The sequence below is a fragment of the Bos javanicus genome, chromosome 4 (genome assembly GCF_032452875.1).
Source record: "Bos javanicus breed banteng chromosome 4, ARS-OSU_banteng_1.0, whole genome shotgun sequence".
NCBI lineage: Eukaryota > Metazoa > Chordata > Mammalia > Artiodactyla > Bovidae > Bos > Bos javanicus.
In genome coordinates, this window is record NC_083871.1 from 10,513,576 (window position 1) to 10,537,156 (window position 23,581).

The 23,581-nt window shown below is 41.7% G+C and overlaps 2 protein-coding genes across 11 annotated transcripts in view; both read right to left on the reverse strand.

The window, feature by feature from the left end:
* Positions 1 to 8,509, reverse strand: part of FAM133B (family with sequence similarity 133 member B) — a 29,007-nt gene extending 20,498 nt beyond the window's left edge. For all 6 annotated transcript variants that reach the window (XM_061413434.1, XM_061413429.1, XM_061413433.1 and 3 more), the window contains exon 1: positions 8,369 to 8,509. In XM_061413434.1, the coding sequence (XP_061269418.1) occupies positions 8,369 to 8,392 (24 nt within the window). In that variant the 5' untranslated portion in view covers positions 8,393 to 8,509. The remainder of the gene's footprint in view (positions 1 to 8,368) is intronic.
* Positions 8,510 to 11,902: 3,393 nt separating this feature from the next.
* CDK6 (cyclin dependent kinase 6) overlaps positions 11,903 to 23,581 on the reverse strand; it is a 261,465-nt gene continuing 249,786 nt past the window's right edge. For all 5 annotated transcript variants that reach the window (XM_061413439.1, XM_061413440.1, XM_061413441.1 and 2 more), the window contains one exon: positions 11,903 to 22,170. In XM_061413439.1, the coding sequence (XP_061269423.1) occupies positions 22,024 to 22,170 (147 nt within the window). In that variant the 3' untranslated portion in view covers positions 11,903 to 22,023. The remainder of the gene's footprint in view (positions 22,171 to 23,581) is intronic.

Genomic DNA, 23,581 nt, shown 5'->3' on the forward strand with positions numbered 1-23,581 from the left:
CACACATCCACCCATGGATGAACGGATAAGCGAAATGTACCACGTATTGGGTTGGTCAAAAAGTTTGTGGGGGTTTTTCCATACCATCTTACAGGAAAATCCAGATGAGCATTTTGGCCAATTCAGTACATACAATGGAATATTATTCAGCCTCAGAAAAGAGTGAAATTCTGATACATGCTACAACACAGATGAACCTTGGAAGCATACTAAGTGAAATAAAGCAGACACCAAAGGACAAATATTATATGATTCAACTTACTTGGGGTACCTAGAATAAGTGAACTCAGAGACAAAAAAGGGAGTTTACCAGGGGCTGAGAGTGGTGGAATGGGTACAAAGCTTCTTGTTTGAGATAATGAAAAACTTCTGGAAATGGACAATGGTGATACTGTATAACACCGTCAATGTACCTAATGAACTATACCCTTAAAAATGGTTAAAAAGGTGAACTTTATGTTATATATATTTCTGTACAATAAAAACCCACAAAATTATGATGATATTATGCTCTGTAAACTACACTTACTAGAGCAGAAATACATATTTTTATACACTTTGCCCAAAAACATACTGAGACAAAATAAAGCAAAATATTTGTTAATGACAGTGTCTAGCAGACACTGTTTTATTAGAATTCACTTTAGAACAGATACAAAATCTAGTCTTTAATTCAGTCTCAATTTCTTGATCCTATGATTAAGTTTTCCAACTTAATTCAAGTCAACAAACATTTATTAAAAAACTCTTTCACTTTTTATTTTATCACAAATTATGCTTTTAACTATTTAGCTTCTTACAGCACTCATAACAGAAACTGCCAAATCCATGTTGCTGTCCTTTAGTTGCTAAGTCATGTCTGACTCTTTACAACCCCATGGACTGTAGCCCGCCAGGCTCTTCTGTCCATGGGATTTCCCAGGCAAGAACGCTGGAGTGAGCTGCCATTTCCTTCTCCATTTTCTACTCTTTAAATAAAAAGAACTTTGGTTGAAAATGACTATCACAAAGATTTTAAGGCCTGAAACTTAGTACTTAACATTCCACAAAAAAGTGAAAAGGGACTTTCATCTATTGCATTTTACTTAAAATCTTTAAAAATGACAAAATTTCCACCTTCATAACAAATGTAAGTTACATACGTCTAGATTTCTCTGGCAGAGTAAACAATACACAACCATTATAAACAACACATACCGAGAATTATTTCCATTCAACTGGATACTGCCTAATTACTTGAGATGAAAACAGTTAAACCTTTAATATAATTTTCTTACAGCTAGAGTTCCTAAGGTCAGAGACATTTACAGGATGGGGGCTACATGTGGCTGTCAATGCAATGTTGAAGACTGAGGCATAAAAGTCATATTTTTAATATCAAATGTTATGCCCTCAAATGTCATTCAACTGTCTCTACTGAGATTTTTAATCAGTTTATGTGGAAATGACAACCAACAAAGGCCACAACAGAGCAGTTGTTGGCCCAACCAATGACACTGACCATCTTAACAATCAAAAGTGTAATGTACAAACTAAGATCATCACTTTAAACCAGGAGTATAGTATCTATCACCTTCTTACTTCTTAGGTATCATGTCATAATTTTAGCAGTACTTAATGATAAACCATTTTAAGTTTGAAACTGTAAAAACTTTATTTTCAAAGTTATAAATATATACACGGATGTTAAAACTATATCACGAAAAGAGGAAAAACTGAAAATACCCAAAGAGCCATCAACCTGAGATTCATCAAATACACTATATTCCCCAAATGAAATACCAGCTTGGTGCAAATGTAACTGCAGTTTTTCCATTGTTGAAATTCGCCATTTGACATTGGAATACAGTCATAATAAATGTGGTCATGTTATACATAATTTTAATGCACATTTCTCACTTTACGGCTTTTTGCTAATGACTTATTACTTGTTTACTTTATATTTACTTTGGACTATGGAAATGATGTTAGACAAAAAGCAAATTTGAGCGGATTTTCCTGTTAGAGTTTAAAATGGGCCATAAACGAGTGGAGACAACTCCCAATACCAACAATGCATTTGGCCCAAGAACTGCTATTGAAATGTACAAAGCAGTGGTAGTTCAAGAAGTTTTGCAAAGGAAACAAGAAGAGCCTTGAAGATGAGAAGCACAGTGGCCAGTCATTGGAAGTTTGCAATGACCATCTGAGAGCAATCATCGAAGCTGATCCTCTTACAATTACATGAGAAGTTGCCTAAGAACTCAACAGCAACCATTCTATAGTTGCAACCATTCTATATTTGGCATATGAAGTGAACTGTAAAGATGAAAAAGCTCGGCAAGTCAGTACTTCATGAGCTGCCCACAAATCAAAACGGCTGGCATTCTGAAGTGTTGCCTTTTGTGCAACAATGAACCATTTCTCAATCAGATTGTGCTGTGCCATGAAAACTGGGTCTTAGTTTCAGGCTCTCTAGTCGTGGTGCGCAGGCTCAGTTGCCCCATGGCAGGTGGGATCCTAGTTCCCTGACCAGGGATCAGACCCACATCCCCTGTACTAGAGAGCAGATTCCCAACCACTGGATCACCAGGGAAGTGCCAAGAAAACATTTTTTAATATTATAGCACATTACCTCCAAGAGTACAGTAGTAACAGCTACATCACCACCGCTTTTATGCTTGCTTCTGGACACTCAGGACTTGCCATAAACACACCGTGCTACTGCATTCTACTGTACAGTACACAAAAGCACAACCACTTGAAGAGGATGCACACACACGACAACATGCGCCAGACAGGCAGACTAACTTACGTGGCTATACATGCGAAAGCGTGTTTGCATCTTTGAGAGTTTGCAACTTGAAGGTTCGTATGCAGAGGACTTAGTATAGCGGCAATTTTCCACTGTAGTTTTAAATAATCTAAACACAACATTTACTGTTTTACAGCCTTTAAATTTTCTAGCATATATTTAATGTCTACTGTGAAACTGCATCTTCAAAGTATGTATCAACCTATCTTACTGCTTACTTTGCAGAGGAATATAAAATAGTACATTCATATGTCAATCATGGACAAGTTATGGCACAATTACACGAGCTATTACTGAGTATGTAATAAGGTTAAGTATGTAAAGCTATTACATACTGAGTATGTAATAAGTTAAGTATGTAAAGCTTAACTTTCAAGCTTTTGATAAACTCTATGCCCAGTCTGCTTAAGTACACTCTAAATAGCTCCATTATTTATTTCAATTACAATGGTAATACTTATGAAGTGCATCTTAAAAACTCCTTGCAAAACACTTGATCATGAGTCTGTGCTCATAATCATTAAGCAACAGTGCTCCTCTTTATGATGCACAACAAAAAGGTTTTAAAAACCAAAACCATTTCACAAAGGTAAAGCTCTTTCAACTTACTATGCCTAAGTGTGAAAAATAATGCTTCTAACATTAGCGCATTACACATAGCATATATAATGGCTGAGTATAAATCAAAATAAAGAAATTGTGCCATTTCTTAAAATGGCTATGACTTAATCATTTTAAATACTGTGACCTTTTAAATCAAACACCCATACTTAATATGTAGAATTGTCTGTGGCTCCAAACTGTTCCATAAGCTTGGGTAACAGAAAACGGGTTGGTTTTCTGGAAGTCAGGATGGCAAAACAGGCTCAAGGGAATATGTAAGTGGGCAGCTAGGAAAAGAGCAACTGCAGTGTAGTTGTTGTGGACAAAATGTGCAGAACTTCATTCGTTACTTTGATTACCTATTTTTATCTAGAGGATACATCTGTTTTAGTAAAAACAGAAAAGAACAGGAAAGAAACTTCTGGAAAATAATGGGCACAAAGGGTGACCAGTGGCTCAGACGGTATAAAGAATCTTCTGCAATGTGGGAGACCAGGTTCGATCCTTGGGTCAGGAAGATCTTCTGGAGAAGGGAATGGCTGCCCACTCCAGTGTTGTTGTCTGGAGAATTCCACGGACAAAGGAGCCTGGCCGGCCACACGGGGTTGCCAAGAGTCGGATACGACTCAGAGACAACACTCTCATGCTTTACAAATCTCAAGGGTTAAAATATTCAGTGGGAAAAAAAGTTGCTTAAGAATGTACAGTATCTAAATAAATAAATAAATAAATAAAAAAGAGTGTACAATATCAAGAAGGAACTCTAATCTTTCAACCCGGGGACTGAACCTAAATTAAGGACCTCAGATGAAAATGATGCGCCAATGTATGCTCATTGCCCATAACAAACACTGCTCAGGCGTGGGAGTTGAAGATAGGGGAGGCAGAGCATGTCTATGGGCAGGGAGCGTATAGGAACTCTCTGTACTTTCTGCCCAATATTGCCTTGAGACCAAAAGAGCTCCAAAAAGTAAAGCCTATTTTTAAAAAAACTCCAACCGGAAAATTATGGCTTTTTAGAAAGCAGTTCTGTCATCTCTAAAACCATGATTTTTATCATCAATGTAAAAAGAAAAAAATGCCATTATTTTCAGATGCAAATGTTTATTTTATTTAAAGTCAAAAGTTATGATGTACTGAACTGAGTTGCCAGATGACCCACGGTGCTTTTTGGGGGGAGTCCCAGTTTTAATAGTTCGGGGGTTTCCCTGGTGGCTCAGAGGGTAAAGAATCTGCCTGCAATGCTGGAGACCTGGGTTCGATCCCTGGGTTGGAAGATCCCCTGGAGAAGGGAATGGCTACCCACTCCAGTATTCCTGCCTGGAGAATTCCATGGACAGAGGAGCCTGGCAGGCTACAGTCCATGGGGTTGCAAAGAGTCAGACACGACTGAGAGATTAACACTTTAATAGTTCCACCTCCTCCACTGCGGCGAGGAGGCTGAATTGTGTAACCTGTGTCTTCTATCTCTTAATGTCCTGTTTCCCTTTCTATAACCTTTCAAGCGCATACAAAATGTTACCAGAACAACCTATGCCGAGACACATACCAAGGAATCAGCAGAGCCCAGAGTTGTCAAAAATGCTCTAGTAAATGAAACTAACTTGAAAAGTTTTTCAAATGCTTTAAAAGAATGTCTAACACCTTCTGCCAGTAAAACAAAACATCTTAGGCTTTTGCATGAAAACTGTACCCAAGGTCCAGTGATTTCTAAACATTTAAGGCCTAAGGTCATTAAACAGCCAAAACACTCAATACCTTAAGCCTAAGGTGTTCTCCATGAGAACACCATTTCAACTCTACGAGAATCAATACCATAAGGTCTGACCTACAGAAAGGAAGGCATGAAAAAAAGAACATACAAAAAACCTCGAATAGCCAAAGCGATCTTGAGAAAGAAAAATGGAACTGGAGGAATCAACCTACCTGACTTCAGGCTCTACTACAAAGCCACAGTTATCAAGACAGTATGGTACTGGCACAAAGACAGAAATATAGATCAATGGAACAAAACAGAAAGCCCAGAGATAAATCCACGCACATATGGACACCTTATCTTTGACAAAGGAGGCAAGAATATACAATGGATTAAAGACAATCTCTTTAACAAGTGGTGCTGGGAAATCTGGTCAACCACTTGTAAAAGAATGAAACTAGAACACTTTCTAACACCATATACAAAAATAAACTCAAAATGGATTAAAGATCTCAATGTAAGACCAGAAACTATAAAACTCCTAGAGGAGAACATAGGCAAAACACTCTCTGACATACATCACAGCAGGATCCTCTATGACCCACCTCCCAGAATATTGGAAATAAAAGCAAAAATAAACAAATGGGACCTAATTAAAATTAAAAGTTTCTGCACATCAAAGGAAACTATTAGCAAGGTGAAAAGACAGCCTTCAGAATGGGAGAAAATAATAGCAAATGAAGCAACCGACAAACAACTAATCTCAAAAATATACAAGCAACTCCTACAGCTCAACTCCAGAAAAATAAACGACCCAATCAAAAAATGGGCCAAAGATCTAAATAGACATATCTCCAAAGAAGACATACAGATGGCTAACAAACACATGAAAAGATGCTCAACATCACTCATTATCAGAGAAATGCAAATCAAAACCACTATGAGATACCATTTCACACCAGTCAGAATGGCTGCGATCCAAAAGTCTACAAATAATAAATGCTGGAGAGGGTGTGGAGAAAAGGGAACCCTCTTACACTGTTGGTGGGAATGCAAACTAGTACAGCCACTATGGAGAACAGTGTGGAGATTCCTTAAAAAACTGGAAATAGAACTGCCTTATGATCCAGCAATCCCACTGCTGGGCATACACACTGAGGAAACCAGAAGGGAAAGAGACACGTGTACCCCAATGTTCATCGCAGCACTGTTTATAATAGCCAGGACATGGAAACAACCTAGATGTCCATCAGTAGATGAATGGATAAAGAAAGCTGTGGTACATATACACAATGGAGTATTACTCAGCCATTAAAAAGAATACATTTGAATCAGTTCTAATGAGGTGGATGAATCTGGAGCCTATTATACAGAGTGAAGTAAGCCAGAAGGACAAACACCAATACAGTATACTAACGCATATATATGGAATTTAGAAAGATGGTAACGATAACCCTGTATACGAGACAGCAAAAGAGACACTGATGTATAGAACAGGCTTATGGACTCTGTGGGAGAGGGAGAGGGTGGGAAGATTTGGGAGAATGGCATTGAAACATGTGAAATGTCATGTATGAAACGAGATGCCAGTCCAGGTTCAATGCACGATGCTGGATGCTTGGGGCTGGTGCACTGGGACGACCCAGAGGGATGGTATGGGGAGGGAGGAGGGAGGACGGTTCAGGATGGGGAACACATGTACAATTTTTTTTAAATTAAAATTGAATTAAAAAAAAGAAAAAAAGAACATTCCTCAACCTTGTAATCAAACTTCACCACGGTGGTTCCTAGACATCTTTGATTATGAAGACTATATAAAACTAAGATAAGAGTTTTGAACATATTAAGTATTTCAGAGAAGTAAAGCTCTTTGAGCACCTCTCCCTCCCCCAAACAGCAAAGGAAATTAATCGCTTAATTTTTAAAAAGCTAGTTCATTAAATTTAGTACGTTAACTTCAACAGCATTTTTTTTTTTTTTTGCGCTGCACATTTGTTTAAAACTCTATCATGGCCAAGCCTAGCAAAGTGTAACCTAAGCTCATCGCAAATTCCTTATGTTTATGGCCCATGCAATCTGATTCACAACCTGGGCTTTCCAAACCAAGCTAGTGGACACCTAGAATTCCTCCCACGTCTGCCTGTGAAAATGGAGAACCTCAGAACCTCGAATTCTCATCAGCCATTTCTTACTTTGTTATTAGCTACTTCTGTATCTCTTTCATCTCAGTTACAGAGTAACAACTTGCAGACCAAACATTCGCCCGCCCACCTTGCCTTGTGCGGTCTCAACTATTCTGCCAAGTTACGGGCTGCACTGATCCCACTTTACAGATGAGAACAGCGACGTATCCTAGGTCATCCAACTCCAGAGAGCCCAAAACTGACATTTCAGCCTGGGTCTGAGTCCAGAGTCAACAATCAAGCCATTTATTCCTTCTCGGGGCCTACTAAAAGTGCCAGGTGGGCTTCCCAGGTAGCTAAAACGGTAAAGCATCCTCCTGCAATGCAGGAGACCCGGGTTTGATCCCTGTGTTGGGAAGATCCCCTGGAGGAGGGAATGGCAACCCACTCCAGTATTCTTGCCTGGAAAATCCCATGGACAGAGGAGCCTGGCGGGCTGTAGTCCATGGGGTCACAAAAGAGTCGGACACGACACAGCGACTCACACACACATGCGTAGTGGTGGGCTCTGGGGCCGGATCAAAGCATTTGGCTTTGATCCTGGTTCTTAAACCAGGGAGTACGCTTGCCTCTAGAACCGGGCGCCCTGCAGGCCCCCGGGTGTAGGGACAGCGTCCCAGACCTCCGCGCCTCCGTCCCACCCGAATGCGCGAGAGTGGCGGCGATGGGGCGGGCGATACCGGTCGGGGTGGCGGGGGCGAGTTCCGGCGCCTTTCCGGGCCTCAGACTTCGCACTTATTTACAGGAGGGTCAGAGGACCCTTGGCGGCTCTACACAGTGGGCACTGCTGGCCCGAATGCGGGGGAGAAGGATGCCACAGAGCACTGCCAGAGGGTGCGGCAGGGCTGACCGGATGTAAAGAAAAGGGGGGCGAGAGAGAAGAGGGAAAGGAGTGGGGGGCCAACAGGCGCCAACTGCGTGCGCGGCGCAAGCGCGTCCGGGGCCGGCCCCGCTGTGGGGGGAGCCGGGTCTCCAGTCTCAAGGTCCGAGCGCCGCTGCTGACTCGCAGGCCCAGCCGCGAAGGGCGAGCGGTCCCGCTCTCCCGCCGCCGCGCCCCGCGTCGCCCCACTGTTTTCCCCGCCCAGTACTCACCACTCTATTGTCCCGCTTCCCCATGGTGCCGGACTGAGAGCTCAGCGAGCCCTCAGCGGAGAGACCAGGCCAGCGCGGCTAACGAAAAGGCCCCGAAGCAGGTCCCTCGGCCAAGTCCCCACCCCATTGAGAGAGCGGCGCCTCGCGGACCCAGCGGCCGCGGTAGCCCACAGCGCCACCTGTCGCCTCGGAGGAGAGGAAGGCGCCCGCGGTCACTTGCGGTTCCCAGGGGTCGCATGGGGATTCCTGTCCTTTGCCACTCACCCAGTACAGCAGCATGGGAGAAGGAAGTGGCAACTCACTCTAGTGTTCTTGCCTGGAGAATCCCAGGGATGGGGAAGCCTGTTTGCTGCCGTCTATGGGGTCGCGCAGAGTCGGACACGACTGAAGCGACTTAGCAGCAGCAGCAGTTCAGCAGCATGGCCCAGGCAGCTGCTTTCTGTTTGGCCTTGGATTGTTTTTCTTTCTGCCATTCCTGATGTACTGAAATCCTCATTCCAGAGGATACAATGATTATTCCAAGGCCTGTTGTGTTCCACTATTATTCCACTATGCCTGTGTGCTTGGCATAGTGCGGATGCTGGGTATAGATAAAGTGAGGGCTAGGACGGAGGTAGTCCCTCAGAATCCATCAAGTGGTGGCGGAGAAGTCAGTGTTCTCATAGATATTGCGAAAGACATTGCCTTTTAAGTTCAATCCCGTTCATCTATCCCTCATGTATCCATTTCACACTAATTTTTTAACACCTGTGCTTGTGCTTAGTCGCTCAGTTGTGTCCTACCCTTTGTGACCCCATAGACTGCAGCCTGCCAGGCTCCTCCGTCCATGGGATTCTCCAGGCAAGAATACTGGAGTGGGCTGCCATGCCCTCCTCCAGGGGATCTTCCCGACCCAAGAATCGAACCCAGGTCTCCCGCACTGAAGGAGGATTTTTTTTTTTTTTTTTAACCGTTTGAGCCACCAGGAAAGCCCTTTGAACACCTGCTTGGTGTAATTCTCGGAGTGACTGGAAGCTGGATACGAGCAAGACGCAAAGATGAGATTAAGACACAAGTGCTCCCTTCAAAGGGCCTGTTTATAAGCTAGTTAGGGAGACAGATAAACGCAGGGTCAACTTTACTACATGGCATGCCGTAATAATGTCAGTAAAACACTAAAACTTCAAGGGAGGTGTTCCGGGGCTTCAGAGAAGGTGCCATTACATTCATGTAGAATTAATAGATCTGGATAAACCTGGATCCATCTCAGCACAACATCATTAGACATTGAAAATCAACTTGGATCTTTTGTAGACCCTTGGAAAACGTCAAAATGGGCTTATATTCAGATATAAGAAAACTCCTTAAAACCATCTTCCCAGTTTGTCTCCCCCTCCTTCCCTTTCTCGTGCTGTATCATACAACAAATGATGACAGCTCCCATTCTCTCAGAACTTTCCCAGACTCTCAAATGCAGCCACTGGGGGTTCTGTTCCATACTGAAAGCTCATTCTCCTTAGTAACACCACTTTACTTCTTGCTGTAAATTGGGTCTCCAAGATTTCATTTCTCCTCCTCCTCCTCCCTTAGCCCTGACTTAAGCTCGGGATCCTCTTAGCAAGGACAGGCTTCTCTGTTTGTCTGAACAAGACAAAGTTTGTTTTCATGGCTTAACGATAGTCTTTTTTCATATCCCAGGAACTTTACAGATATTAACCCTGTCACAAGGATCTTTTTCTTTTCTTCAGCAAGTTTTATCGTTTCAGCTCCATGTTAGGTCCGTGATCCATTCTGAATTGTTTTTCATGGTGTAAAGTAAGGGTCAAGCTTCATTTTCTTTTACCCATATGGATAACCAGTTTCTCCGGAACCATTTGGTGGAAAGATTATCCTTTCTTCATTGAATTAACATATTAGTTTGCTAGGGCTGTTACAAATACGACTTCCTGGGGCCCATCACTGTCCCTAAAGAACTGGGAGTTGTAAACTGGGCTCACAGTCCAGAGAAAAATCAGTGGCAGGGGCCTATTGCGCTTTTAATGGACTGAGGTTCTAAGTAGCTAAACAGACACAGAGATAACTAACTAGCTTAAAGTCTTTTGTAAACCACTTTGAAACAAATGGTCCAGCTAAACCTGGTTGTGGATGCCTGTGGTTTGTGGAAACAGGTAATTATGACTGATCTCTTAGTAAACAGCAAACCTTCCATTTCTTAATAAAGATCAAATTCCTAACTCTCTGTATCATCCCCTCTGAATATTCTGTGTAGATCCTAAAAATGTAGATGCAATTTAGGGCTTGTTAAAAAGTTAGAAGTCTTAATGAGAGCTCCCAAGGAATTCTGGAGGACTAATCTTAAAATACCTGATATTGGACACAAAGACGGGAATATAAGTATCGGACAGCGACTATAGTCCCACTTTTGCTTTGCCCGTAGCATCTCAGGAGCTGCTACATCTATCGCTCTGATCTAGTATGTAAGTCAAACAAAAATGGGCACACATTAGCAGAAATTGTCTCCCTCTGTAAAATCCTTCAGCGGTTCCAAACTCCTTTACATGGCATATTAAGCTCTTCTGGACCTCACTCCCCTCCCCCTTACAGTTTTAAATCATTGAGTCATGGCCTATCGGTGGAGTTATATGAAGTGAATTTGTGGCTTTCCACCAGTATTTTTTTCTTATTGTGGAGGATCATAAGAAAACCTGTGTGGGACACACAGTATCATTTTGTGGAATGTTTCCAGTGCATGTCTGTGTGTGTATACGTGTGTGAGTGCACACCAGCCATACTCTTCCATTATATTTCTTTCCATAGGTTATGATCCAAAAGCTTAAAAGCCACCGCTCCAGGTGCAGCCTCACCAATCTCCTGCCTTTTCCCATCTGCTATTTCATAACTGCAGGCCACTGCAGACACAAAATATTTCTCCTTGCGTGACTGACCAGCATTAACTTTTATTGTCAGTCCACTCAGGCACCATTTCTGCTTCCCAGGTGACTTGGTGGTAAAGAATCTGCCTGCCAATGCAGGAAATGTAGGTTTGATTCCTGGTCTGGGAAGATTCTCTGCAGGAGGAAATGGCAACCCACTTCAGTGTTTTTGCCTGGAAAATTCCATGGACAGAGGAGCCTGGCGGGCTACAGTCCATGGGGTTGCAGAGCTGGACAGGTCTGAGCGCACACGCACGCAGGTGCAAGCAACATTTCCAATGTGAAATATTTGTTCCTCCCCAGGTTATCAGCAGTTGGTTACACAAACCTTTTTCATAGTCTCAGTCTGGAAGTTTCAGAAAGGACTGCTCATGCTTTACTTATTTTTGGGTCTTCAGTGATTACCACAGTCGACTAGTAAGAGCTTACTAAGTATGTGTTATGGAAATTTTAAGTTCAATGAGTAGCTACTTTTTTCACATTTGAAGCCTAAAAAGGAGCCTCTTAAAAATTTGAAACATATTCGGCTAAAACTTCCAATTATGTTACCTTACTCACAAGGATTACATTTACATTTAAGCAAAAAGAAAAATAACTAGAATAATAATTCATCTCCCAGAAAGCAGGTCAAAATTGCTGTTTTTATTATTTTTATTTGCTACCAAGAGTTTTATTGTAAGAAATACAAAAGATATGACAAATATACAAACTATTGTCTCTTTTTGCCTCAATTCAGCTTGTGCATAAGTGAAAACAATGAACTGGACAATGACATTTCAACACCAATTCTTAAAAAACAATGAATTCCATTACCTGACAATAAATACCTAAATTTGCATTCTAGCACCCAGTAAGACATCCAGTTTCCAAAGGATTCTTGATCTGTAACCCTCTGAATTTTCCGACACATTCCATCGCTTCAGTCACCACTGGTAGTTCCTCTCCAAACAAGTCTTAAGAGTAAGAGCTAGGAGACCTACCTTTGCCCTCAGCAACCCGGGTCATCATGCACCACTTACTTGAGCTCATTTGGAACAGATTGCTAGCAACGGGGGTATTTAATGTAAGTTTTGGTGGTCCTTGGATTCCATATCTCACATGACACAAATACCTACTTTTCTATTTTCCTCTTCCGGAAGGAAGAGTCTAGTTAAACTGACCTATATTTTCATCTAGCTAAAAGGAAGGAAGCAAAATCACTCAGCTCAGGGCACTAGGAGGAGGGTAATTTTACAGATTGGCTTTCTCTTTTTTTTCCTTTTCTATCTTTTCTGTTTTTTTTTTTTTTTTGCCTCAGGAGGGCTTTCTACGAGGTTGGCCTATAGAGTGAGACGGCTCTTTCCATTCTCCTGTCTACACCCGAGGTCATTTCTCTTTGAGGACTAAGTGACCTGGGTATGTAGGCAGGCCCCTGCTTTTGGAGAGGTGCGCTGCACCCACACCTGGGGAGAGCACAGGGCTTGTGGACCCTGTGAGGAAGGCCACCCCGGTGAGCCTGCCTGACCAGTGTGGGAACTCTCCATCTTGTGGATAGAGAGAAGAGTGGAAGTCATATCTACCACAAAGCCACCTGCCAACATTCGTGTAAAACTGTGTCCCCGGCAGTGAGTTTCTGCACTGCTTCTCTGACCTGCTGAACCCAAAGCACCGAAACAGAGCATTCTGTAGCAACATGAGCAAACGGAATGAGAGTTGTTTTGCACCTTTAAGGAACATGCACCCTTATACGTCTGTACCTGATACTAAAATAGCAGAATGAGTTTCAAGTATGAAGAAATACAGTGAAAGGACAGCCTGTAGATGGACAGAAAACAGCAGCCTGGATGGAATGTGCTTTATATTCTTGGGTTAGTTTTTCTATTTGCACCACAGCAGAAACGGAATGCTCTGTAGAATGACTGGGTTTAAAAATCAAGATCCATACGAAGAGGCTAGAAGGCATTTGTGATTGGTGTCCTGACTGTTCTCTGTGTTCAGCACCAGGAACTTTCTCTTGAGAACTATGGCCATAGGGATGGTGGCCAAGCCTGAACAGGCATACCTAGGATGCTTAAAGCATCTCTCGTCACGTCCCTGACCCCAAAGTACAGCAGAGGAGGATGAGGGGCAGCAGATGGATAGGTCAGGAAGGGGGCAGGGAGCACTTCCGAGGGAGCGAGGAAAGGATACAAAAGCTGGTGGAGCCTCTGTTCTCCTGGGCTGGCGCACACAGCCTCAGTTAGTATCTGACATGCGCATGTGCAATCCCCACATCTCCAGAACCGTGATTTCAAACACAGAAACCAACAAGTCAGAAGCCCTAATTAAGATTTTCTTCTACTTTAAAAACATCTTCTATTATAAAAATAAGTAAAAAAAAAAAAAAAGCAAACAATAACTCCCTGGCTGCAACAGCCTTGCTGAAATCTAAAAGAAACTTTTAACTAGGCCCTATAGGAGTGCAGAAACACCAATACATTTTAAGGTGAAAACGTGCTTTTTTTTTTTTTTTTTTTAACACATCTCAGAAATGATAAGCCTATAAAATCCTCTAGTCCTACTCTGCACTCTATGGGAACCGACATTGTGCTTTTCTTAACACATACTGCTCTTCTATACAAAACACTTGCCTTGTAACCCTCAGGTCAAAACTTAAAATAGCAGACATGCAACACGCTTTTGATGTGTTAGGGACTGTTGGTGGTTAAGATCCCATTGTTGACAATGTACCCGCAGCCCTTCTTTGCTTCAGTGACCAGACTGCAGTGCTTCTCTACAAAACCACCTTGCTTGAAGCACACAACCTTGGACTTCTCCCATCTGGCACGTTCTGGAAGCCTCATGGCACAGGTTGGCAGTTCTGCTTCTACAGAAAACTCACACACTGGTCTCCTTTCAACAGGGCTACCTGTTCCCCCTACTGTACCCAACACCTGCGAGGGCACAGATCTAGTTGGGGGGGGGAGGTGCTTCTTCTCTCTGCCAGCTAAGTGGAAGCGCCAACCAGGCATCTGTCTCTACCTGCCATCTATTATGATGACCACTTGGCACAGTTTCTAACTGAAGGCCTTATTTGATGCTTTGCTATCTGCAGTTTTAATTTTTGCTGTATTTCACACCATAATATATGCATACTTGACAAGAGAACAACTACAAAGTCCTTTGCTTTAATTCCTTTACACACTTATAAAACACCTAGACACAAAAAATACTATCTCTATAGACTTAAATTCTACTAATCATGTTAAAATGCATGCAGCTTACTTGGGGGCTTAGTCTTAATTTTAATTTTCTTAGTTCCATCAAGACCATGATAATGAGCATTAAATGCAAATCCTAATGCAGTCTGCCTTCTGTTGCACTTTCACAGGCCTAGTGTGACTGAAATAAATAATATACATGAACAATAATAGAAATAATTTATGCAAATGTAGAACAACTTGGAATAAAAATTTCCCACCGTGTTAAGTGCTGATCCTAGGAGTAGCTGATGCTATTCATTCCATGTGCTAACTAACAGACTTATCACTGGTCATAGAAAAATAAAATGAATACAAAGTAAGTTAAGGAATTAAAATATTCCCGTATACATTTCTTGCAAACACAGGACCAAAATGGCAAGATATACAATATACTTGGTGGGGGCAGAGGGTTCAAGGTATGTATTACTGCTGGGATCTATTTTCCTTATCCAGAGACTTCAAGGTCAAATTCAGAGTTGCTGGTGATCACACAAATATTGCTAGTTAATACATATTATTGCATTTAATAAAACTTAAGATTAGAAACTTTCAAGTAAGGGTATGAAGGGTCTCTTCAGGACTGTAACCTAAGCACTTCAATGGGTTTGGCTAGAAACCACAGAGTTAGAAATGATATAACTTGTGGCTTTACGCTTGCTGATTAGTGCTACAATCATAGTTCTTTACAGCATTATGCAGTTATGTGTCCCCTTTAAGAAAAACTACATTTGACAACCCAAACTCCTTAAATAGGGAAGGGGTTGTTTGACAAAACAATTCACATCAAAGGTTCCTCCAAACAGAAGAGTCTCCTTCCTACATAACATAATTTGCTCACATACCTTTATTTACCTGACAAAGAAAAAGGAGAAAGAAAAAGTTTGAAACTAAAGAGTTAGGAGCTTTTGCCAACCGAGGATGAAGCAGAAAATAAGTTTTCCAAACAAAACTTTTCCAGGCATATCTTTTGCCATCATATATGTAGAATGATAGAAAATAAAAAAATAAAAAAATCTTTCCTGTAATTATACATCTTCTTTTAGGAAGGAAAAAAAAAAAAAAAAAGCAGAGCTTAGAGCTTGAGAGATGCCTGGTAGATAGCTTGATAGAGTAGCATCTCTTTATACCCGAACTTTCGGAGAATTGTGTTGTACTTATTTATGCACAGAAGACATCGTTTGCCTCTAGGGACATTTTACTTCCTAAGACTGCAGAACAGATGCCTCTGAGACAGCAGCAGGGCACACGGACCTCGGACAGTATCCTGCCGGGTCTGTACATCAACATCAGGTACGAATAGGTGAGCGGTGGGCGGGTCTCGGTCAGCCCCGCCCACTGACACTCTACGGCCAAAGGGGCGGGGCGACGGTGCAGCGCACGGGAAGGCTTTTTCGGTGGGAGGGAGGTTTTGAACAGAAGTAAATAGGGTTCGGACTGGCCCAAATGATAACAGACTGGAGGTTTGAATTCGGCCTTCCACTGAGGGACTTAAACTGGAATCTTCTTCAATGGGATTTTAAGAAGATGGACAGGCCGAAGATTTGACAGCACCTAATGAGTGCGGTATTTTGATTCAGTATAAATTACTGAGACTAGCCAGCTGGCTGCTCCGGAGAAAAGTGAAGCAGGGACTATGGAGTTTCTGCCACTCAGAAGGAACTAACGGCCTTCCGCTGGGTTCTGCTAAGGGAAGGCTGGAAAAATAATGTAATTTCCTTCCTTCTAAATTTCAGTGACACTACAGAAGAAAATGACTTCTCAAATTGACTAAAATCATCAGGTGGATAATGGTGTCTGAGCAGATCTGTGAGTTAAAACAAAAGTCTATGAAAACATATATTTTTATAACATGAAGTTGCCAAGGCACTTCACAAACGGAGACATCACTTAATGTAGATATACTCCTAAGTTATTAGCTCTTAGGCTTAAAGAAAATGTTTAAAAATTAGAATATCTTGTGAATTTACACTTGTGACTATACAAATTTGCAGGTCTTTTAGTATTTTAGGGCTCTGTTTCAGCATAGCAGATCTTTGAAAAAATAATTTGGTCTATTTAGTAGCTGATGTGTCACTTAAACAGTGTCTTCATCTGATTTTTTTAGTTAGGGTTTTTAAATTGGATGGTGTAATGGCCACCAGGGCAATGGGAAAGCAGCTGACATGGGATATACATATTGTGCCTGACGCCTCTGGAGGAGTCTTACACTCCTAACAACACTATCCTATTCACAGATGAGTGTTGCCTGTTGAGTAATAAGCCTGTCCAACTTTCTAATTTCTGGACGTGGAAATGTGAGGTAATGAGTTACCTCAAAAAATGTTTCATGAACAAATGAACAACTAGGCTTTCATCATACACTTAAATAATCAAAATGGGTGTCTTATGCATCCTCAAGAACAATGTACTTGCAGACAACTGTTCAGAACTTAGCTGACAGTTAAAATATCTAAGTTATAGAACATTGTGAGGACTATGAATCATCCTGAAAAACAAGTGCTAGGCAAAAGTTAAACATATGCAGAAAAATAAAGTTAGAGGCGTCACTCAGATTCCATACCCCCCTTCAAAGTGCCACCTTGTGGAATACACTAGAATAAAACAAGAAAGGCCATCCCTTAGGACAATGTGAATTTAAAAACAGACATGTGAAAGAAAAATCACTTCCCTTTCCTAACATTTTGACTTCAAATTGCTGTGCTAGTATTTAACTAGATAGCTGGAAACAAAACTGTGTTTATTTTCAGTAGAGTCTTGTTATATTCTCAAAGGCCAGAGCACCAGTTATTAAGAAAACATAAAATATATTGATGGATGTCCATCCTTTTATCTCAATTAACTCTCAGGGAATGCTAAGAAATAGAACACATTTAAAAAGCTGGCTTGCACTTCATTTAAAAAACAAAAACAACTGAGGAAAACACTTGAAAAATCAGACCCCTCCTCTTTCTCCATTTTTTGTTGTTAACAAAGGTCAAAAGATGGATAAGGCCAAAGGAATATTTTTGGTTTATTTTCTGAAAAAGGACAAACTAGAAATGCTTGAGATATAGGTGTGTAATAAAACCAGGTTGAAAATTACATTGAGAAAAAAGTGGAAATACTATCTGCTTATGCCTTTGAGGGAGACACCACTGCCAGTTATCTGGGGACTTGCTTGGCAGGTTTATGGGAGCCTGAAGTTTTTCCACTGTAGGGAAGGAACATGTAATTATCTTCCTCATCATGTGTCTGTATGTACTGAACGCACATGATAAACGGTTTAGGTTTCACAAGTTTTCAAAAATCTTGGTGGCATAGGAAACACGTACCTTTACAAAATTTATTGTTTTTAACAACGAACATTTTCAGGCTTGCACAAGAGTAGCTTCACGTGGCTGCTTCTTCCCATGAAATGTGGAAGGAATAGGGGTGGTTTAGCTTGCTTAGCTCAACCTTTGAAATGATAACTGTTTGGAATGGCTTTTCCATAATATTTGTTTTTGACCATATCACGTTCATAGCCGCCAGGTGACTTTAAATAAAATACACATAACTTTGAAACTATCCTTCTTTGAATACCTTCATTTTCTCCAGAATTTCCTCTAGCCACTGCCTAGTATCTTCTGGTTTTTAAAAAATTTAGAAATAATCGCATCTTTATTTTTATAAACACACTATTTTATGTCTTTAAGCATTCTTTTGAATTCTATCAATATCTGGAATATATAATATTCAATTATTTCCGTTCCAAGAAATTGCACTAACACAATTAAGTAACTACAGTGGCTTATTAACTTTCAACATTATTCTTTCCTACACCTACCTATGCAACATTGGCCTGTTTTTGGAAAATGAGACACTCTCATGTGCTTATCATAAAAATTATAGTAAAGTCACTTAAAAAGAGAAGCAATTCTTTAGAGAAGAATTTTGGTATGTTTATGATATTAGGAAGCATACATGATTTAATTTCTATTAAGGAATAAGAATTGTCATTACTGACTTTTATAGGTACCCCTGTTTAAGAGAAGTAGCCATAGTTAGTTAAAAACTCAATTTAAATCCACTATTTAAGACTCAAAAGTTTGGTCATATTTAAGTTTTTTTCTCACCAGGATGGATAGTATCACATTCTAGAGTCATATCATAAATTTCTCCATTAAAAGATCTGTGCTTTATTTAAGATAGTAACATCCCATGCATTCTGAAATTTTCATTTTTACTCAAAATGAAGAGGCTGAGAATCAGGTGAATATTTTGAACTATTTTTAGTATAAGTCACCTGAGGCTAAGTGAAAAGTCAGTCATTCAAAATGTGTGTTTCCTGAGAGAAAAGCATGAGAACACAGGGGGCTAAAATGGCCTGGAGCTTCCTTCCAAAACAGGTTCTCCACTCCTTGAGTTCCCATCCACTTCAAAGGGGGAGGCCAAGTGGGAGGCTCCAGTGCACTGGGTTCTGACAAGCTCTTGGGGATTGTGCTTTTAAGATTATAAGGGTACAGCCTTATTACCTTTGCCAGGTGAGAGCTTATGATGCTTAAATGGACTCTTTACATGTAGGTTGTTACAAGTCCACCCTGGCACAGCAGTTTCCCATGCGTGGGCCGCTAGATCGAAATACACAGAAACGATCGGGCAAATATTCTTGTCCCAATCCTAGTAAGAAATTCAAATGTGATTTCAAGTCTGTCATCCTGTTTCTTAGTGCTATAAGCGGCTTCAGTGTAACCCTGGAGCAATATGACCTTTTCAGCTAATCACTGCCTAGCTTTTGGCAAAGACGTCTGAAACCATATGTCACAGAAGAATAAGCCGCATTCAGTAAGCTTGTGTTCTGCTCTATGATTCAAAGTGCCCTAATGGCAAAGGTGCATGTGTGGGATCTGTGTCTCAGAAGTGGTGAGCCGGATGTGAGAGACAGAAAACAAAAAAGTAATCACTCAAGTGCAACAGCCACCAGGATGGAGGAGCTGGGGACAGACTCTTTAACGAGTTCACAGAGGACGAAAAGCCCTCTCACTCTGCCTCTCACAGGGTAATTTGGCAAGTATCTAAATGTTCGTGCTTGAAGTTTTCTTGATAAACGCCACCAATAAATGAATCAGGAGCATATGTTGGAAATAAAAATTGAACTTTCTACGTGTTTAAAATGCTAAAGAATGCTGAAAAATTCCAGTTTAGAACAGCTGCATTTTTCTTGAGTGAATTTATGAAAAATTTTTGCAAAAGCCAAAACCCAAGTTATGTTCACTCTAACCATGGATACTCACTGAAAAACTCCTGATGGATCAGTGCAGTGTTTTAAAATTCAATTTCCAGGCCCCTGGTCTTTATTATTTTGACCCCCAAAGGAAAGGCAGAACTCATTTATCTGTGGTCCCCCCCACTTATCTGGAGGGACCACAAGTGCATTTGCCTCGAATGTTCTGGGTCCATTATATCTCAAGCATTTACAGTGATGACAAAACATAATCGATGCTGTCACAGGGAAGACTGGAAAAAGCATTCTTATGGCCCATCTCCTCATTCGTAGCTTGCTTTAGCAAAAATTTTCCTGCTCTTAAAGTTATTGAATTAGAACAATATTAAACAATACATATATATTAGAAAAGAATGGGTCCCGACCCAGAAATCTCTCAAAGAGAAAAGTCTCCTAATTTTTCTCTTGTTCAAGATAGTCGTATACAATATTAAGTAATGGAGAACTCGGAAAGGCCTGATTATGCATGAACAGCATATAGAACATTTCCTTCTGAGAGAAGCAACGTCCATTCTTTGAAGACCCTAATGCTAAACATGGCCTAACTGTTGCATACACGCAAAACATGAATTGGAAAGCCAAGGGAGCTAAAACTTACCAAAGGATACTTCATCTCTGTGTCTTCTGGTTACTAGAGCCAACTGAGCACTACCTATGCAGACGGCAGAGATGGCATGGGATATAAAGTACTGCAGAGAAAAATGGCAAGAGGAACGGTAAAGCTGTTCACAATGCCCAGGTCAGGCTGGCTCTGCAGGGAGCGGGGAATGTGCGTAGGGCACTAGAAGCAAGCACAGCCTGGTGGATGGAGAATAGGTAATTTTACAGAGTAAATACACATTCCTAAAAAATAGTTCAGGACGTTCCCTCAGATACTACACTGACAATATAGTCTATAACAATGCAAAACACTAAGGAACACTTTAAAGCAATCTACATCTCAGTGGTGGAGAAGAACCAGTCTCCTGCTCACTGCCTAGGTAACAACAGTAAACGCCAGGAAGATTGCAGTAGGGGGAGAACACATGAGATTCTGTTAGGATCGTGGAATTGGAGCCAAAAGCCATCATCGGAATCAAACTACTGATGAAAGGTTCATTGAAGAAGAAAGGAGGAGATGCATGAGAACAGCCTGCGCGGTCGGTCATGAACTGTGTAAGGCTAGTGGAATACATTAGACACGCTGAGGGACAGATAAAGATGTACACTTTGCAAATCAGGCAGTGCACTGCAGGAGTACAGTGTAAAAGGTGGAGGAGAACTTCCATGGCATTCCTGCCTCTAGTCAGAGAACTATCCTCCCAACTCAAAAAGCAAACAGTTCCTGAAAATTCCTAAAATCAAAACCAAAACAAAGTAACAACAAAAACCAAAAAAAGAAATAAATTCCAAACCAGGAAATAAAGGCTTTCTCTACTTTTTTTTTTGACAATTTTACCTTGCTGAGGTACACTCCCTAAATCTACAGCAAGCTTATAAGGGTATTCTTTAAAAGAAACAATCAAGCATACTATACAGGTTAAAATGACAAGGAGTAAATGCAGCTTTTTGAAGAGTAAATAGAACATGTGCTTTCAGAAACAGGTTTCTTAAAAGATACTAGAATTATTTTTTCTTTTTGTTGTGTGTATAAAACTTCACCTAGATGGTGAACCCTTTACTACTAGTGAATTGACTGCTTTTGACCAGAAAAGAAATGCTAAGGACACAGGCTCAATTTTCTAATTTGAGAAGCCCATTTTGGTGGATCTCCTTTAGTCAACAGACACCTGTTATTTAGCGGTCACTTTTGAGTCTTTAAAATTTAACTCTTCTTCTTGTTTACAGAAAGTAACACTTTTTAAGAGATCAAGAATCACACACGCGCGCGCATGCACACACACTCCCTCAGAAGTACCAGATCAGGCCCCAGCAGCTACAGAGAGATCACATGTACAATCTCACTCAGCTGTGCCCAGGTTGCTCACTTCACACTGGCAGCATTCAAGATCAGAAAAAAAATGAAACGGCAGCACAATGGGTCAGCAGCTTCTCTTCTGGAATTTTTCCAGGTTCTTGAAACAAACAGACAAACAAACAAACGAATGGACATAAAGCTGCAATCACTCTTGCATTGATTTCAAAACAGTAAACGAGGTGGTTTCCTCGGAGAAGCAGAGCCCATCCGGAAGACAGCAGCTAGAAGGTCTCCAGCCAGTGATCCTCAACAGCTCTGCAAGGCTTCCTCGGGGGACCCCTCAGCCACCAAGGAGGTTCTCCGGATGATCAGCTCAAGGCAGGTTAAGCGGTATTCATTTCCGAGCTGTTCTGGCTGGGCGGCAGGTGGGAATCCAGGTTTTCCTTGCGCCTCTCCAGATCGTGGAAGTATGGGTGAGACAGGGCACTGTATGCTGATATTCTTTTGGCTGGATTAAATGTCAAGCACTTCTGTGATGGAGAAAAAATAACAGTGACATAAAACTCGTCCATGTGCTTACATAGTTACGTATCTATTCACTGTCATGTATTACGAGGAGGGCTTGGCAACCCACTCCAGTATTCCTGACTGGAGAACCCCATGGACAGAGGAGTCTGGCAGGCTACAGGCCCCAGCGTCTCAGAGGGTTGGGCACAACTGAAGCAACCTAGCATGCATAATGAGAATGGATATCTACTTTCAGGGACACTAAATACGACGACGCAGAGAGCACTCATCTTATGTTGTTGTGGAGTTGATAAGTTGTGTCCGACTCTGCGACCCATGGACTGTAGCACACCAGGCTTCCCTGTCCTTCACTATCTCCTGGAGCTTGCTCAGATTCATGTCCATTGAGTCGGTGATGCTATCCAACCATTTCATCCTCTGCTGCCCTCTTCTCCTTTTGCTTCAAAAGGCAACACCTTTTGGGTTGCTTGTGGACTGTTAGCTACCCAGATATCTTTCCAACTCAATCATATTATTCTTACAGCACGTGGTGGTGCTGGTGTAGTTGCTAAGTTCTGTGTGACTCTGTGTGACTGTAGCCCGCCAAGCTCCTCAGTCCATGGGATTTCCTGGGAAGGATACTGGAGTGGGTTGCCATTCCCTTCTCCAGGGGATCTTCTCAACCCAGGGATGGGGATCTTCCCGAACCAGGGATTGAACCCAGGTCTCCTGCTTGGCAGCCAGATTCTTTACCACTGAGCCACCTGGGAAGCCCTTATTACAGTATACATATAACCTAAGTTAGGGAAGTGATTTTTCTGATGCTAGCAAACTTGGTGCCATAGTCAGTCTTCACCCTGACTTTTCACTCTGCTCAAGTTTTATCCATGAGCGGGAAATGGAAAGGGGTTGCCTTGTTCAGGTGTAAGGCTAATTACTGAACACAGGGCCAGTGGAGGGGCAACAAGTAAGGGCTGAACCTAGACCCTGATTATCCCGATCCACTAGCAAGTCATGTACCCCACCCTAGGGCTGTGCTTTCCTTCTAATTCATGTCAAGGTGCCATAGGGGCTAGCAGTGGCCGTGCAGGGAGACCATTACATTCAATTCAAGTCACTAAACCCTATTTCAGGCTGCTGACCAAGTGCAGGTAGAAGGTGAAAGGAGGAAAGCAGCTATCTGTCTTCCTAAGCTGCTAGTACACAATCAATTAGTTATTAACATTCCTCTAATTTCAGTTCCATTTGCACTCCAACGCCAGGCAATCCTGTTCTTCAGATCCTCCTCCTCTCCTTCTAGCAACTCCTCCAGCATGCCCAGCAGGTGGTCAGCACTAACTAGCGATGAGTAACACCCCACCTGTCCACACCACCGCCCCAGGAGCTCCCAGGAGCAGAGAAGCTATGCCAGCTCCTCCATCCTTGTGGCAGTGT